Source organism: Toxoplasma gondii, chromosome X (genome assembly GCF_000006565.2).
Source record: "Toxoplasma gondii ME49 chromosome X, whole genome shotgun sequence".
NCBI lineage: Eukaryota > Apicomplexa > Conoidasida > Eucoccidiorida > Sarcocystidae > Toxoplasma > Toxoplasma gondii.
The window spans coordinates 2,860,491-2,876,487 of NC_031478.1; the positions used below are offsets into that span (position 1 = coordinate 2,860,491).

At 51.8% G+C, this 15,997-nt stretch overlaps 2 protein-coding genes across 2 annotated transcripts; both read right to left on the reverse strand.

Annotated features, from left to right (window-relative positions):
* Positions 1 to 137: 137 nt before the first annotated feature.
* On the reverse strand, positions 138 to 4,534 carry TGME49_224710 (hypothetical protein). The gene is made up of 5 exons (XM_018780061.1): positions 3,291 to 4,534; positions 2,492 to 2,775; positions 2,086 to 2,231; positions 1,604 to 1,947; positions 138 to 1,333 (listed from the first exon to the last, which is right to left on the reverse strand). Exons 1-5 carry the CDS (start codon positions 3,700 to 3,702, stop codon positions 1,014 to 1,016), a joined length of 1,506 nt encoding a protein of 501 aa, XP_018635955.1. The 5' UTR covers positions 3,703 to 4,534; the 3' UTR covers positions 138 to 1,013.
* TGME49_224700 (hypothetical protein) lies at positions 3,929 to 15,839 on the reverse strand. The gene is made up of 6 exons (XM_018780060.1): positions 10,161 to 15,839; positions 9,470 to 9,556; positions 8,018 to 8,919; positions 7,613 to 7,717; positions 6,798 to 7,027; positions 3,929 to 6,509 (listed from the first exon to the last, which is right to left on the reverse strand). The coding sequence occupies exons 1-6, from the start codon at positions 13,760 to 13,762 to the stop codon at positions 6,399 to 6,401; spliced, it is 5,037 nt and encodes a 1,678-aa protein (XP_018635954.1). The 5' UTR covers positions 13,763 to 15,839; the 3' UTR covers positions 3,929 to 6,398.
* Positions 15,840 to 15,997: the final 158 nt, after the last annotated feature.

Below are 15,997 nucleotides of genomic sequence, written 5' to 3' on the forward strand. Positions count from 1 at the left end.
GAGTCGTCGTCTTCCTCCAGTCACACTTGCACCTAGAAAATCGCGGCTGTCCTGTCAGATATGTTTGAGCGTCGCAGGTTCGGTCAGGCTGTCCTATGTTGAGCGTTCTTTGGTGTTTTGGTGTTTCAAAGGGTAAAGAGACATGGGGCGAAGAGGCTGGGTGCCACAAGTGCTCCCTCGGCTCTCGAGTCTATGTCTAGGGTGTGCTTTGTAGGACCTGGAAAATATGAGAGGAAAATCGAAGATATGTCGTGTGCTCTTTCACTTGGAAAATGCTGCCTGCATGCCTCGACAATCATGCGAGATTTCTGCGAGATTACTGTTGGCGAAAAGGAAGAGGCAACTTCAAGGCTCATTCGCTTTAGTGGTTAACGGGAACTCGGCAGGTTCACACTGGTGAAGAGTTTGCTGTACCAAACAGGCGCGAATGACTGAAGTACAGTCCTTCGTACAGACTGTATCTATGAATATGTGCCATGTCCCATAGTCTCCAGTTTCCCAGAGCACAGTGAGTTATTCGTCAGGAGCCCTCTTCAAAACGGTAACGGGTAGACCATCGTAATGGTATTCAGAAATACAGAGTACATTTAGCTAAACGTGTCTTCATTTGAAGTCCTTGTGAAGATCCACAACTTTTGGAAGCTTTTACAGCCGTCACCATTCCTTCGCATTTCCATCTATTGTCACGGCATGTGCGAGGGAGTATCGGGTCAGAAGAGGAATCACACCACTATGGCTTTCCACTTCGATTTCTTTGGGCGCCCCTGTCGGGTGCGAGCGGTTGTGTCATTGTCTGTGTCGGTTTTGCAGAAACAAACTCCCAACTCTGGAGTGGCAGGTGTCACATTGGAACATTTATTGCGATTTATGTTTCGAGTAGTGAATGTTGGTTGGCGGAGCAGAAGTCCAGATACCATAGTCGTCGCACACATACTCTACAAAAATCCCACGGCGGAATCAAGAAGCCTTTTTGTTGAACACAGAAACCTACAATTCCCACCCATCCCAGCCGTTCACACGTCAGGCATAGGAAATGTTTTTGTGGAAGGCATGGAATCTGACAGATTAGGAGAGTAGATGGCTGTTGGAGTCGAGTCTGACATGTCAGTTCCCGTCCGTCCCCTGCCGAATCTGGCATACGCTCCTCCCCACCGTTGTTTTACGCAGGGCAGAACGACAAACCAGAGAAGAAGGAAACAGAGACTGCCGAAGGCCAACACGACTCCTGCAGAGATAAGGAAGATCTGACGGTCTGTGAGTCCCTGTCCTGCTGTCATAATCAGTTGACCGTTTTTCAAGAAGTTTTCACATTCCGGCTGGGTTGCGGCAAATGCTGAAGAAAGAACGGAACCACAACCGGGACAAGATGCGTACACACAGACGTTACTAAAGACTCTCCACACAGCGGTGCACATTATAGGAAACAGAGACTGCATGTGTGCGAATTTTGAAGAACAGAAGGGAGTGCCCAAAAATACAGAGACGGGAAGTAACGGACGCAGCTCTCTAGAAGAAAAGTGGGAGACTGTACCCGCCTCCGCAGAGGTTCGAGGAAGAACTCACAGACTCAAGGTTCACAAGATGTCTCTCCTGCGAAACGTACCCGTACAGATGGCCCGGGTGACGAGCTCGGGGTCGAGCGATCCACTGTAACGGGTTTTATTAATGATGATTGCGTTCGGCGCCCATGCGCGGTTGACCAGTTCATGCGCCAAAATTGTGTTAAACTTCTCGTCGTAACACTTCTTCACTTGTCGGATGTTGACCTGGAGTAACTCCATCAGCTTGTAGCTGCAGGATTCGCCAAACCGATGCTCGTCATCTGTGTCTTCGTGCGGGCAGACGCTTGGAACAGCCTCAATGTAGGACCACCATTCAGGGCTGTAGAACCCACTGTGTGGATTGTCCGAATGCAACTTTTTCGTCGTGTCCCAAAGACACATTTGCCTGGAAAGAGAAGTTATTGCGACACCCGCATGCGGCACTGAGATGGAGTATGGCGACAAACAACAGGAGCCCACCGTCCCCCCTTCGTCATCATGTGGAACCGCCCTAGTGTAAACGTCCCGCAGGCGACACACTCACCTCACCGACTCTTGCAGAACCATTTTCCCCGTGGTCTTTCCACCAAAATCGGGGTCGAAGGCGCAGAAATCCGCCGTCGAATCAGTGCACATTTCGTGGAAATCTCTCGCCATTGACATGACCCAATAATGGGGCTGGAAGTCAATCTGTGGGACAGCAAAGCAAGGACACACACACACAGCGACCCTTTGCCTAGACGTGGGGACGCAAAAGAAACAACACCACAGCATCCTGTAGCGTAGCTCCGTTAAGGAGACGCCAAAGAGTGTGACCGAAACGTCATGACATCCGTTGTCAGGAACCACCACTGCGGGCCTGTGCCTTCGTCAATGCAGTATCATGCCGATTCGATTACATGAATTTCCTCTACATAAATGGATACATGTGGCCGCAACAGAGATCATACCTTGTCCTTGAAAGCATGTGCATAGGGAGCGAATTCCTTGAGAAACTTGGCCGACTGTGTGCTAGAGGGTGTCGACCAAACGTCGATTTGAACAGCGTGATCCTTCGGCAGCGACCACACAAGCTCCAGAATCACAGTTTCTTTCCCTTGACCGTCAGTACGTGTAGGTCGAACTCCATCAGAAGCGCCATCCTCGAACAGGCCGTCTCCGGCAGAAATCAAGAAGTTGGCGTCTTCCTCGCTCAATAGAAGGGAAGGAATCTTTATGGATTCTCCCCAGCCATCTATGCGAATTGAAGGAACAAGACGAACACATGACTTGTGGCCAATGGTGGCGGTCAAGCAGACAGAGCTCGCACTGAGTGCATCTCAACAACTCTCGAAGATACGTTGTTAGCTTAAGAAAATTGTCGTCGAAAAGCAAATGGCAAACGCACGGAAAGGAAAAGGGAAGTGATTGGCCGGCTGCTGTACGCAAGTGTAGGAAGTCCGTCTACAAGACGGCAAAGCTGTCTCACGGAGGAACTATGAAAAGCAAAGATGAGCACACATCTACAAATAGGTGCCCAGCTGATAAAGTTAAAGATCTTGCGACGCATGACTGCTCCATATGCTAGTCAGTTATTCTGGCGAGTTTCCCCTTGTATGCCATTCCTCCGGTCTACCCAGGGAGCCACGCGCACAGGAGGCTGTTGTCTGTTGCACTGTTGAAAACTCGAGTTTACAACTCGAGCCAGAGAAATCCTTATACAATCTGTTTGTGGACTCGCAGTCATACACGTTTTGCTGCTCGACTCACCATCGGATACAATAACCTTCTTCACATCCTTCTGTGACGACAAGGACCCCTTCGTGTCTGCCACGATAACGGCCTTCGCTCCTTTTCTCTGAGCAACTTTAACCTTGTTAACGAAGTTGCATCCTCCGCGGCGGACCATGACAATGACCGGTGATGCAGACTTGGCTTCGGTTGTGTTTGCCTTTTCGCTGGGCAGCGCGTACTGTTCGTCTTTGCATCCAATGGTGTCGAAGAACAGCAACTCGCCTTCGACGCGTTCGCCATAGAACTGCAAGGAAAGATACATGGTATTGCACAACACTATGTCAACAAAAATGTGAAACAGTCCACAGCTGTAGTGTGTTTGGCCGAACACTCGACATGAAAAGTGTAATGATATTTCGAATGTGCACAGCAGTGTATCATAATGCATTCCGTGAGTTTGACTGCTACGTGGATGCCGCAGAAAAAGCCAGAGTCTAGAACAGTCGTTTTTGGTTTTGCACGGAACCGAAAATTACAAAACCTTTGTCTGAGTGATAAGGAAAGGCAGACACCTACTGGAGCCCCAAATGACGCCGTCGATCCTTCAATCATTGTGGAATTGTTTTTCAGAACTGCGCCAGGCGGTTCCAAAATCATAATCTGCGCTTCTGCCGTCCCCATCGAGCAGAAGATGGCCACAACGGCCAGAATTAGTATTTTTGTTCCGTCATACATGCTGTCTGTGATTTCACGAACTACAGGTAGAACTGAGCCTCTGAAATTCCCGACTTGTGTATGTCAAGAGAAACTGCACTGTGATAGGTACCCAAAGGGCGTTCCACTTTAACAGAACGCACACAAGGACACACTAGCTGCTGGGAAAGCCTGAGGAGACTAGCTTTATCCACAGTTTGTGAGTACCTTGCACACTTGGCCTGGGAACCGACGCGCACTCGAATAGCACAAACCGGCAAACGCACGAACTAGACTTTTGCACAAGAAAAACTAGATATGGGGAGCGACGAATTTCCACTTCGAACACTCGATTCACCATCAACATGGAGGCACTCGAGCACACTCGTCTAGAAGCGTGCCATCCCCGCTCGAAGGCTGTAGGCGTAGAAAAAAAATCATACGGGCTTGCATCTTTGCGTTCCACATGAAGGTGAAACTTGTACGTCTTTAAAAGTAGCACAACAAAATGAACTGTTTTAGAGCGATGCTTTCGAGATATGCACTGCTTCACTATTCTAACCTCGTTCCAGCAACAATGGCCGCTTGTACGGCCGACTCGCCTGTTGAGAGTCGCCGACTCAGCCCCGTTAAAGCATCCTTTTCGATTATATCATTTGTAAAAAAAACGATTCGACATCACCCCCAATAAGCGCATTCGAAAGCGGCGGTCCGTTTAGCCTCATACGAACCCACCAGTTCAACAGTGATTTTCATAGTGTGTTCCGGTGCCGGTGATTGGAATATTGCAAGCTGCGTGCTTCATTCTACTTACGGACGAGGGGACAGGTTTTCTTTCCTCTACGTTTGGCCGTGTATCGAAAATGTGTTAATCCTGGAACCCAAAGCTTCTACGAAGCTACACGGCAATGTTTTTGTGAAATGCCACAGAGCGCCTCTGTAATCCGACCTGTTTCCACACGTGTAAATATCGCTACCCCAACGTCGGAGTTGTCAGATGCCGCTTCCGTCCTTTCTATTCAAGTTCTTCCACGACATAGAAAACATAAGGCGTTTCAGGCACATTCGATTACGGAAACTGGGGTCAACCATAATGCCACTCCACTTTGGCGAGCGCTCCGCGCAAGCGGGATCCTCTCCAGTTTTTGGCGCCCTGTCAGGCTTAGTATCACATCGAAGACTCGCGTTCGCATGCTTCCTAACCTCCAAAAGTACCGCTCACGCGTTGAGAACTCGCCGGCATGTACGTACCGATAGGCAGCTATGAACGCAGAAACTTAGTCGAGCGTGACCATGCATGCAAAGCACACTTACATCCATAGGACCCTAAAGACAACGTGTGAAGGCTTTGCTCGGTGTTCACCCGAGCAGAAGCGTAGCGGATTGTGAGCAGCTACGTCATTTCAGAATATATGATTTTTAAACTCCCGTCACAACTGGTAAAAAGCTTCAGCGCACGGGCATGATTACGTGTACACATTCCAACGCACAGATGTGCGTAAGCCTCTGTAGGTTGTATGCGCTCCACACGAGCGAAAAGCAATGGCAGCTAGTTCAAAAACAATTGATACATTTCTAGATAGGCACACACCAGCGATGGGTATCGCTTGATATGGGAACAACCGACGGGGAAAAAGGGTAACGAGACGACGCCGTTACAAGAGTCCGAGAGGCTTCCTCTGCCGCAACGACAGCGAATCCGACCTAAACTCCGTGTTTATCTGCTCCCTCCCCCTGAAGGCCAGTCGAAAATAAGGGAAATGCATGTTTCATGACACGAGCGGGCCTCCTGTTATGCGGATGGCCTGAGTTATAAGAACAGACGGTCTTTATTCGGCGCCATCCTCTGGTCATGACACGAGAATCAGCATGCTTGCTCGGCAACGCGGTCTTCCTGTGAGAAAACTGACACCAGCACCATCTGTGTTAGATTTCGTTAATCGGTATTGTCTGTCTTCCTTCTGCACCGCATATTGTGGCAACATGGTCTTTCAGGAACAGAAGGCGAAAATTCTCTTCTCAGCTCATTCCACCGAACGGGCCATTATATCCCAGGTAAAATGCCAGCAGGGGAATGGGAAGACGTATTGTGTTTCGTCAACTGGATACGTTACGGAGCAAATGGCAAGCCATATCCCCGACTGAAGTCATTGAACGGATCCCCGTGGTGAAAAAAAGTTCCCAGCTGCGTTTCGAGAGTGCCTTTTCTCATGAAAGAACGCCATGTGGGTCGAGGAGTTTTGTCTGTCGGAGCAGACGGCACAGTTCTCTCCCGAAGCTCGACTTCCTCGTGATAGCGTCCTGCTTTCCCTATCGGAACTTTGGAGGGACGACACGAAGAAGTGCTGTGGCTTGCACTGGAAACCGAACTCCTCGTGTCTACTGTTGCATCGGCTCTCCCGTGAACTACCGGCAGCCTCTGCCTTGTAAACAGCAATAGTGGCGAACACCCTATGGCACCCGAGTGTGTCGGCGACCGGGTGCGCTCATGTTGTTCAGGATTTGTTTGACCTCTTCAAGAATCTTCCCTTGATTCTGAAGCAATCTGCAGAGAGCCGCTGCCTGCACATAACAGCACGAACAGTCTCACATCTGAGTTGAACTTTTGGTCTCTGAAGCAAGGAGACATAATTACGACAGACCATCTTTCGCTCACTGGTGCCCACATAACGCAGTTACAAGAAGTCGCATGCACCAACGGGATCCTCGACCGCATAACGGACAGCATCAACATGGTGCATCTCAATAGACACTGAAAGACACGAACCTTCCAGTGTACGGATAGACAAGCCAAAGGTGCGCAAACGCGGCCAAATCCACCTAAAATACTACACAGATTCGAATCCTCACCTCCCTTGCCGTCAGGCCACTTGACACCTGGTTCGTCAACCGACTCCTGGACGCACTGCTGCTCCTCACTCCGGACTGCGTTGACAGTTTGCCATCGGATCGTCTGCCAAAGACTCCAGTATGATTTGCAGACGAATCGGGTGACCGACCCCGCACAGGTCGCTGGAAGTCTGCGGCTCTGTTTCCTCGGAGGACCAACCGGGACCTTGTGGGTGTGTCTGCGTGCCTCTCTGCAACCAGTTACGTCGGGACAGACCACAGGCTAGGAAAAAGTCGACACAATTTTGGGACAAGACGTGTGTCCTAGTACCGACGGTAGACCACCACACATTCAGCCGTATGACTAAGGCTACCCCGCTGCTGTGCAAAGGCTGCACTTTAACCTGGATTTGCACGTTTGATGGACATTTACACGCTAACACAAAATTATGCAAGACATATTTATCTATCGCAGATTCGGTCTAGTTCCACGGTATTATATATATATATATCACAGAAGTTCTTATATTAAAGTCGGACATCACTTGCAACGACTGGTCGCCATTCAGAGATGCTGGCATGGCAGCGCTTTGCGGAGTCCAAGCAATCAGCAAGCCAGCCGCCAGCTGACCACAGATATTCAATCTCTTATCGAGATCAACAGACTCCTGTAGCTAGAGTTTATCCTGAGAATGATTCTGAACACAGCGTCACTACGCCACCTCACCAAGCGCAGCAGCGCTTCCTTCCTGCTCAAAATACGGAAAGCGTTGCTCAGACAAGATGTCAAATGGTGTGCTGAAGCACAGTGTACCCCTCATACATCCCCAGTTTACCACGCGATTTTGTCCGGCTTGAAAGAGCGTTTTCGTAGGCGATACTGTGAACGCTGTCTTCAACCACGCCTCGACGAGCACCCATTGAAACGCGAGCAATGCTTCCTGAAACGAGGAACATAAGCATAATAAAAGGCCTTTACCATCCACAACCACCATCAGTTTTCTTTGAAAAATAACTAATTGGTGATCCCAAACGAAACACAGTTCTCTCCAGAGTTGTGAGCTCCACGAGATGTGAGTTCCAACACGAAAGAGAGATGCCGACATGGAAGCAAATAGCAAAACCGGAGCTCCACAGTGCGGTTATTCTTTGGATATCATTGATTCTGGCGGCGAAAAGACCGCACACCGTCTCAGTGTAATCTGTCAAACACCTTGCTTCTGTTGTCCCTGTGCGCTCACTTCCGCGCGTCATAGCACTTGTGGCTCCAGGAGTTTCCACGCGTCCGGGGCAGCCGCTTCTACCGCGAACGCTCGAGCCAAAAGCGGGAGTCGTCGAGCGACCACCGTAGCGTCCTTCGGACCTCTCGTAGGGAGGAAAAGCTTGCAGTCTTCCCGTACAGGGTCGGGCGATTCGGCATTGAGGCGAAGGCGATGCACGCTTCGCCGCCTCGATTTTGGCTTTTATACACTTTTGCGAGAAGGTCATCGCGGCGGCAAGCCATTCATAGAGATCCATTAGGACATATCGGTCCTCCGGTTGCTTGCAGAATCGACGAAGGGTCGTGGCAAGGAGCCGTCCGTTGACGGTGCTGTCGGCGCCTTGCAGCTGCAGAAGGAGGCCCTGCTGGCGGCCGTAGAGAACGAATTCATCAATGAACTCCTCAGATAGTTTCGCGAGTTTCAGCTCGATCGATTCGAGCACTGCGCCGCGGATCCCTTCTTTCCAGCAGAAGGGCGGAATCGGGTCCTCGGAGCTGTCGTCACCAAATTCTCTGCCGACGCGGGAAGCGCCGCCCCGGCCCCTCGAGGGGGTCGCTCGGTGACTCCCGCGGCTCCGGCCTCCGTCCCAGCAGCCGTCATCAAGAGGAATGGGAACGACTCGCTGAATGGTGGTGGGCATGCTGGGACCTATTTCGCGACGACAGCCGTTTAGAGTGAACGAACAAATCACATAGCCGGACAGGCGTGCCATCCGGCGCCAGAGGTAGGACTGACGGTCCGTGAGAAGCATAAGAATGGAGTTCAGAGGAAGCGCCGAAGTCGCGTCTGCGCACAGCTGATAGATGCACCTGCACAAAATGGCGGTTGTGTCGTAGTTATAAGCTGGGAAGGAGGAGAACGCGTGTCGATACAGAGCTGCCCTGCGAGACAACATGACCGCCAGCCGCGCACACGAGAGAGAGACAGTAAACATAAGACTGCGAAACACTCGAAATCAACAGGGGCTTGTCACGGTATGGCGACATTCAACATTGGTAAAGAGCCTTCTTTCACGCTTTCGGCAATCAAAACCTACGGTTCCTCTTGCGTTCTCAATGACGAAACAAATCTGGCTTTTCTCACTGCATATGCCTTCGTCCAGTAGAGACCATTTCACAACCGCCTCGCATTTGCACACATGATCGCATCTATGACACTACACATTTACATACATGTTGTTTTCGAATAAACTGACGCGAACGACATCTCGTTGGCTTGTTCCAGCTCGAAAGACTTTAGTGACTGCTTCTATTTCCATCCTCATTTTTTCAGGGCGTGGAAGTCGAAGGTCAAACACCGCAAATGGTTAAAACTTCTCGTTTGGTCCGCAGGAAACAGGGCTGGGCATGTGCTCCCTTCTTGCGCGTTTATGCGGTGGAGATGAGACACAACGAGGACACTGACAAGCACAAAGAACTCAGAGATACGAACTTGAACTGAGCTTCATTGTAGTTCCACAGTTTCAGGAAAGAATGACGCAAACGACGAAATGATGGAGGTTCCGACTCGTAGTCGATTCTGGCATCACAACAGCAAGCACAAAAAGAGAAAAGAAGAGTCTCAGGACGCTGCAGTGATAGATCAGCTTTTACAAGGGCGCCTCTCGGTTAATTGGGACACAGTGTGGAGCTTGAAGAGTATGCCGTATAGTAATACGCGTGCCGAGGTGCCCCGAAAAGCCTCTGTCTGCATCTGTATCTAGTCAGCCTCATATTAGTCTCGCCTCCCTTGAACAGGGTCACGCGTATTGGTATACGGCACACACTTCAATTTTCCGAATTACTACTAGTTGTGTCTCCCGAGTAGATGCAAACTCGTGTGGGAGAACATCCTGTGTTGAAGCGTACACAATCGATGCGACCCTCTCGCCTAAAATATCCACAATTTGTACCAACAATAGAACAAAGGCTGAAACCCCAAAAAAGCTCTAGAAATATGATGTCGGCGGGCACAGTGAAGGCAGAACACTCACGGTGACTGCCTCTAGGGCGTTCGCTAAAGGCCTACAACATCGCTCCTTTTCCCCCCACGTCTGTTGCGTCTCCCCATTTTTAGGAACGCAGCTTTTGCTCCTCTTAGCGCATGCAGTCCCCTTCATTAGTCTCTTCTTCGTATCCCTTACTCTGGTCCCTTGACCAAATCGTCATCGAAGCCGACGTGTCTCTTCTGCCATCCACCTGGGTGTGCACAGGGGAAGGACGCTCCTGCTCCTGAGAGCGCCGCGGGCTCCGGGACCGCGAAGTGAGGCCTGCCATTTCGAGTGATGTTCTGTCGAAGGCGCTGCTGGGTTTCCTGCAACCAGATTTCCTGTTGCTTCTTGAAGAGTTCGCACTCCTGTTGCTGGAGTCTGCGCTCGCGCATGAGCAGCTCTTCCTCGTGCTGGAGTTGCATCTCCCGTCGCAGCTGCATTTCTTCGTCCAGGCCCACCAGCACAGGCTCTGTGGCTTCGCGGTCGACCCTCTTTCCAGATGTGCGGGCCGAAACGCGTCGACGCTGTTCCTCGACCCGCTCCGCGTGGAGCCTGCGCAGGCGACTAGCGCGAGCCCGAAGCTCTTCTGGGCGCGGTGTCTTGGCGTCTGCGACTCGCCTGTCCGGCAGTTGCCCGTTCTTCAGCGCCGTCAGTTCTGCGGGCGAGAGTTCCAGAAGGCGAGTGAGAGTCTGTGCGTTGAAAGGACAGGCGGGAAGGGATCGGTCCCGAGCGCTGGCCGTGGAGGCCACACCTGGAGTCAGGGTTCTTCCCCGTCCTTCCCGGTTTCGCGCACTTGGAGGCTCGCAGCTCTTGGGGCGAGAACTCGTCGCCTTCTTGCTCGTCTCCTCTTCGCGAAGCAGTTGCTGAAGGGTCCCATACAGGACGTACCGCATTTCAAATTGAGCAGCCACAAGGAGGTTCTTACTGCAGCGACGGATCGTAAGGAGCTGCGGGAGACCAAGAAACGAACAGAGAATCGCACAGACGCGTGGGGAGCCCCAGACCTGACTCGCGAGCTTCTTGGTCGACGGCAGCGAGGGGCCTGAGGAAGCGACCAGCCGCTGTCGGGAAGGCGGCCCACTTTTCTTCGCTGTCACGGCGACCATCCCACTCCTGCGCGCAGTTCCCGCGGTACATCTCTCTGTTTCGGCTTCTCCCCGAGACAACTCTCTTCTTTCCTGGCGTGAACTGTGTACGTGGGACCGGCGAGATGCGGAGGGCCCTCGAGACCGAGAAGGCGACGCGTCATAGGGAGCATAGGAGCGGCTCTGAGGGTCGGCTTCCCCACTGAACTGCACAGATCGGGAGTCGCCGTTGCGCAGGACAGCTCGCGACGCAAGTCCCAGAGCATCAGTGCCGTTCGTCCGGTAGGCCACAGGGATTTGGGTCGTCCCGTCAAATTGAACGATCACGGCTCCGCACGTAGGGCACTGCGGAGGGACTGCTGTCGCTCCGCAGTTGCTACAGACAAAGTGCGCAACAGGAAACCCGAAGGAACCGACGTCGCCCGGCACAGACAGAGGCGCGGGCGGGAGCTGCGAGGAAAGCTGATTTCCAGAGTTGCCGCTATGCGTGATGGAGTAGGTCATTTCGCCCCGGTAAGGAGGGCCACAAGAGATATCCTCGAGGCTGTTGTCACCATCCCTGTCGGAATTCTCATCCCACAAGTATGGCGTCAGATTCGCCGGAGCCCCCGCGCTGACCCTCATCCTTGGCCGCCTGGCGTCAGCTGAGCTGTACTGACACGTCCCTGGATGGCGCGTGCTGACCACATTCCGAGAACAACCGTCTGTCTGAAGCGAAGGATCCTCTACTCCGTAGTCGCGCATCCACTGCGGCAGTCTCACATTCGAAGCGCTCCCAGGAAGACCTCTCATGAAGGCGCTGTTCATGCTTTCGCCACTAGAGCCACCGGCGCAGATGGAGGAGGAAGCCCGCCCAGCGATTCTAAAGCCTGGTGACGGATCCTCACCAGCTCCAGTGGCGTTACAGCTAGCAGCAGACTCAAGACCGTATCGAGGTTTCGAATCTTGTCTGCCTGCCTGCATCCCAAGATGCCGTTTTTCAACACCCTTCAGAAAAATCGCATCCTTCTGACGGACTTTGATCCCCTGTTCTCGCAAGACGGCTTCATCATGCCGCAGAGATTTGGAGACCGTCGATGTGGGCGGAGCGAAGGCACCTCGGACAGAGGCCATGCTGTCGCGACAGCCGAACGTGGCGTCGGACAGCTGACCGATGATTCTCGAAGAACCAGAACGCCCTTGGTTGAGGGAGTTGGTTTCTGGCCGCTTTGGAGAATCAGAATACGAACGAAGAGATTTCCGAAAGTGACGAAGCGTGTCCGTGTCCGTTTGACACCTGAACTCCCCCACCTTACGCTCACTGGGGCACCCAGCAGCTTGAGTGGTGTGAACTTCTGCTGCTGGTACAGTCACTTTGCCACGAAAAACAGAACGAGTTGGGGACTCCTCTGCCTGATATTTCCCGCCCATAGCCTGAGTTCCTCCTGAAGGGCACGACCGTGGCTGCGGGTTGCCACCCAAAACTGCAGATGCTTTTAGCTTACCACCCTCCGGAGCCGCTCCACCTGTCAGACGGGACTCACCCCCCTGTCGAGCTTCTGAGAAGTTCTCTGAACTCGAACTGCAATACGGCGGGACAGAGGTTGCCGCTTTCGAGAGAACAAGAGGGTGATTCGAGCGTGGGAGAGTGTCTAAATAAGGAGACAGGCGAAGCGGAGTGCCACCGAGATCTGAGACCACTACGCTCCTGATGCCCGAAGCGTCAAAGTCGATCACGGCCCGTGCTGCAGAACACCGGGTTTTTCCTTGTATGTCTTCCAGCAGGTGACTTCGTTTGGATCCAACTTGACTACGCACAGGGTCTCCGCCTGAAAATGCATCTGTCGGTAGACTAGGTACCTGCTGAGATTCTGCCTGCGTACCAGGACAGAACACCGAAGCGGCTACAGAGCTGTCTGGTTCTACAGTTGGTTTTTGTGTGGGGCAGGCAGCAGGATCAGCAGGACCTAGAACCTCGGAAGCGTGGAGTTCCGATGATTGTGGAAGGCAATTTTGAGATGCTTCTTCTATACGATCTGTCTGCGGATCTACACAGCGAGGAAACGAGCGACCAGGCGGAGAGCGTGAGCAAGGCGAACGGCCACGAGATGAGGTAACGAGTCCGCAAGATTCACCTGTTCGAGATCTGCCTTTCCAGCGCGAGAAGACTTCAGGGGGATACGCGTCGAAAGAGTATGTCAAACCTTTTCGGTCTCGATCTTCAGAATGAGCCACAGACTGCATGCGAGGACTTCTAAAAGACAACGGCGGGTGCCCCGATTTGCCACGAACCACACCGGTCTTTTCACCGACGCAGGAAAGTGTGCCGTCGAAGGACGAAGGAGAACGGACATATCCAGTCTGGTAGAGCGACTCAGGAGGGCGGGAAGGAGAGAGGTCTTGCGCGTTAACATGAAGCAAACCTGACTGACGAGGCTCAGACGACGATGAAGCAGAATCCCTAGGCTGATCGAGAGACGTGGAGATGAGAGACCTAGATGACTTTGTTTTGCTGGAACTGTCGCATGAGGCAGACGAAGGAAAAGTGGTTAAAGAGTCAATCTCCTCAATATAACAGACAGGCTTCCATGAAGACTGAACCGCAGATGGACTGCGTGACGGGGAGCGAGGCTCGCGGCGCAAGAATGATTCATGGTGCTCGTCTACTTCTCCCGACTTGAACGTTACCATCCTTTTCTTCCATCTGTATTCTTTTCATCGGCGAGCAGACATTCGAAATTCGGCTTTGCCGACAGGCGCTCGGGGAAAGGGGGTCCTATGGAGGTGTGCACCCGAGTAACGTAGTAGAGTAGCTTGCAGACCTGGCGTCATAAATAGACACTGAAGTAGACAGCACGCGCGATAAAGGAGACACACAGGGAATACCCCGGGAGAAAAGACAAACGAGAAACACAAGTTTGGAACTGGAGAAATCACCACGGCGTACAAGAAGCAAAATGAATTGTGGAAGCTCCCACGCTGCATTTCCAAATGAAGTTTTCACTAATCTGACCAGCTCCAAAACTTCTTGATTAGCCTGAGAGATACACATCCGCGATTAGACAAGATTCTCTGAAATATCCGGTTTGTAGTTCTTTATCAATGTATGCAGTTATAGATAGAGCAGTCTCGTGTACACAAATGGACAGTTCGCGAGTGCAGCTGTCACTTCAGTAGAAGAAGAGACAACCACGAAGAGGACCGAAAAGCCGAAAAAAACTGCATACAAATGAGAAAACCTAACGTGAACGCCACAATCTACACGGATGTGTGTCGGAGGCCGAGCGACAAGTGGCTCTGTGAGAGAGACAACCCGGTAACGACGCGGCATGCAGAACAGAAAGGGTTGGGAGCCGATCCCAGCGTAACAATCGACGAAAATGTGTTGACAGTACATACAAAAAGTCAGGAACGCACGAAGAAGACGACAAAGTGTTGGGAAACTCCGAGAGAATGTAACTCATTCGTCGAGACAAATAACTCGGAGCGGGCTACAAAACTCGTGTAGGCTCGAAACACCGCTGGACACGTGAAGAAGCACGGCAATTCAGAAACCAGGGATGAACAGGTGTCTTTTCGAGAAACATCGCCCCTTTACGTTTACACAGTTGCCCCCTTTTCCGGAAGAACGAAACAAAGACGCCGGATGTCTGGGTCAATCGACTGCTGCCGTCCCTCGTCCGTCGATTTTCTGACTCTTTTTCCAAGCCCCGGCGCGTTGCGGCAGCACCCAAAAAAAGTTGTTTCTCTCAAAAAACGGAAAGAGAGAGAAAGATGAAACATGTGTTGAAAAAGGGGGTAACTAATGAGCCGCCGGCAAAATTGTGTCCCGAGGTTTAGCGGGTAACCATCAAAATGCATTCGCGTAACAAAACGTACGAAAATTTATTCGCGCGTATACGGTTGCACAACGGCGTGGATATCCGAATTTCTTCAGTGAATTGAGTCAGCAGATGATTCTCCATCGTTCCGGCAGAAACATAGAGAACAAGGCGTTCCGTTCGCCATGTTTTTTGTCCTTTCCAGACTTGGAAAAAACGTGCTCCGCGCCGTTGAGCAAGCCATGCTTTTCGCGCGAAACGCTACAGCTCGATTCCTCGGCATTGACCACTGACTCGAGCGCTGTTGTAGAAACATCGAGATCCTTCTCTCTCTCTCTTTCCTGCGGCAGTTCCCCTTCCGTCATCGAGTGAAATTTCGTCAATATTTCGCTGGATCAGTGGTATTTGCCTGTTCTTTTACATTGATTTGCTCCAGAGCAGGCTGTTTGGCCTGTGTCGTGTTGTTGCCGCATCTGGACAACGGCGGACAAGCCGTTGTCGTTTTGGACAGGAGGAACAAAAAACTGGTTCTTGTGGACAACATGGAGGTCCGAATATCCTTTTGATGGGGTTACGAAGGAGCACTCCTGAAGTGTGTTGTTCACCGGAGAGAAAGACACGAGATATCCGTCCGTGGGCAGAAACTGTTGCGACAACCTAGCACACACGCTAGTTGGCAGGGGACGCGCTGGCCGTTCTGTAGAGTTTGCCCGTAGGGAAAAAAGGTAGAGGTCCGCCTTCCTGGTCATATGCTCCTGCGCTGTTGCTGTAACGAGATCCACCAAGAAAAAACAGAGGATTAAGCAGGAAGACCTGGCCATGGAGTGAGCTAATCCGTCCTCGCGTCGCAACGAACGAAGCGGCGTTTCAGGTCACTAGGGCGAAGGAACGGGCAGGGACAGAAAACGGTAGCTGATACGTAGTTAAAAGCAGATATGCAGAAAGGTTCGTTCGCTGTCAGGAAGTTGTAGCGACACTGGTACATGAACATACATGCTGCGTAACCTGCCGGTCTCTTATCTGCATTACAAGTGTCATAAGCGGTATGAGACACCGGTGTCTGCATGGATGGTAGGGAGAACAGTGGCAATGGCGATGCGGAGGA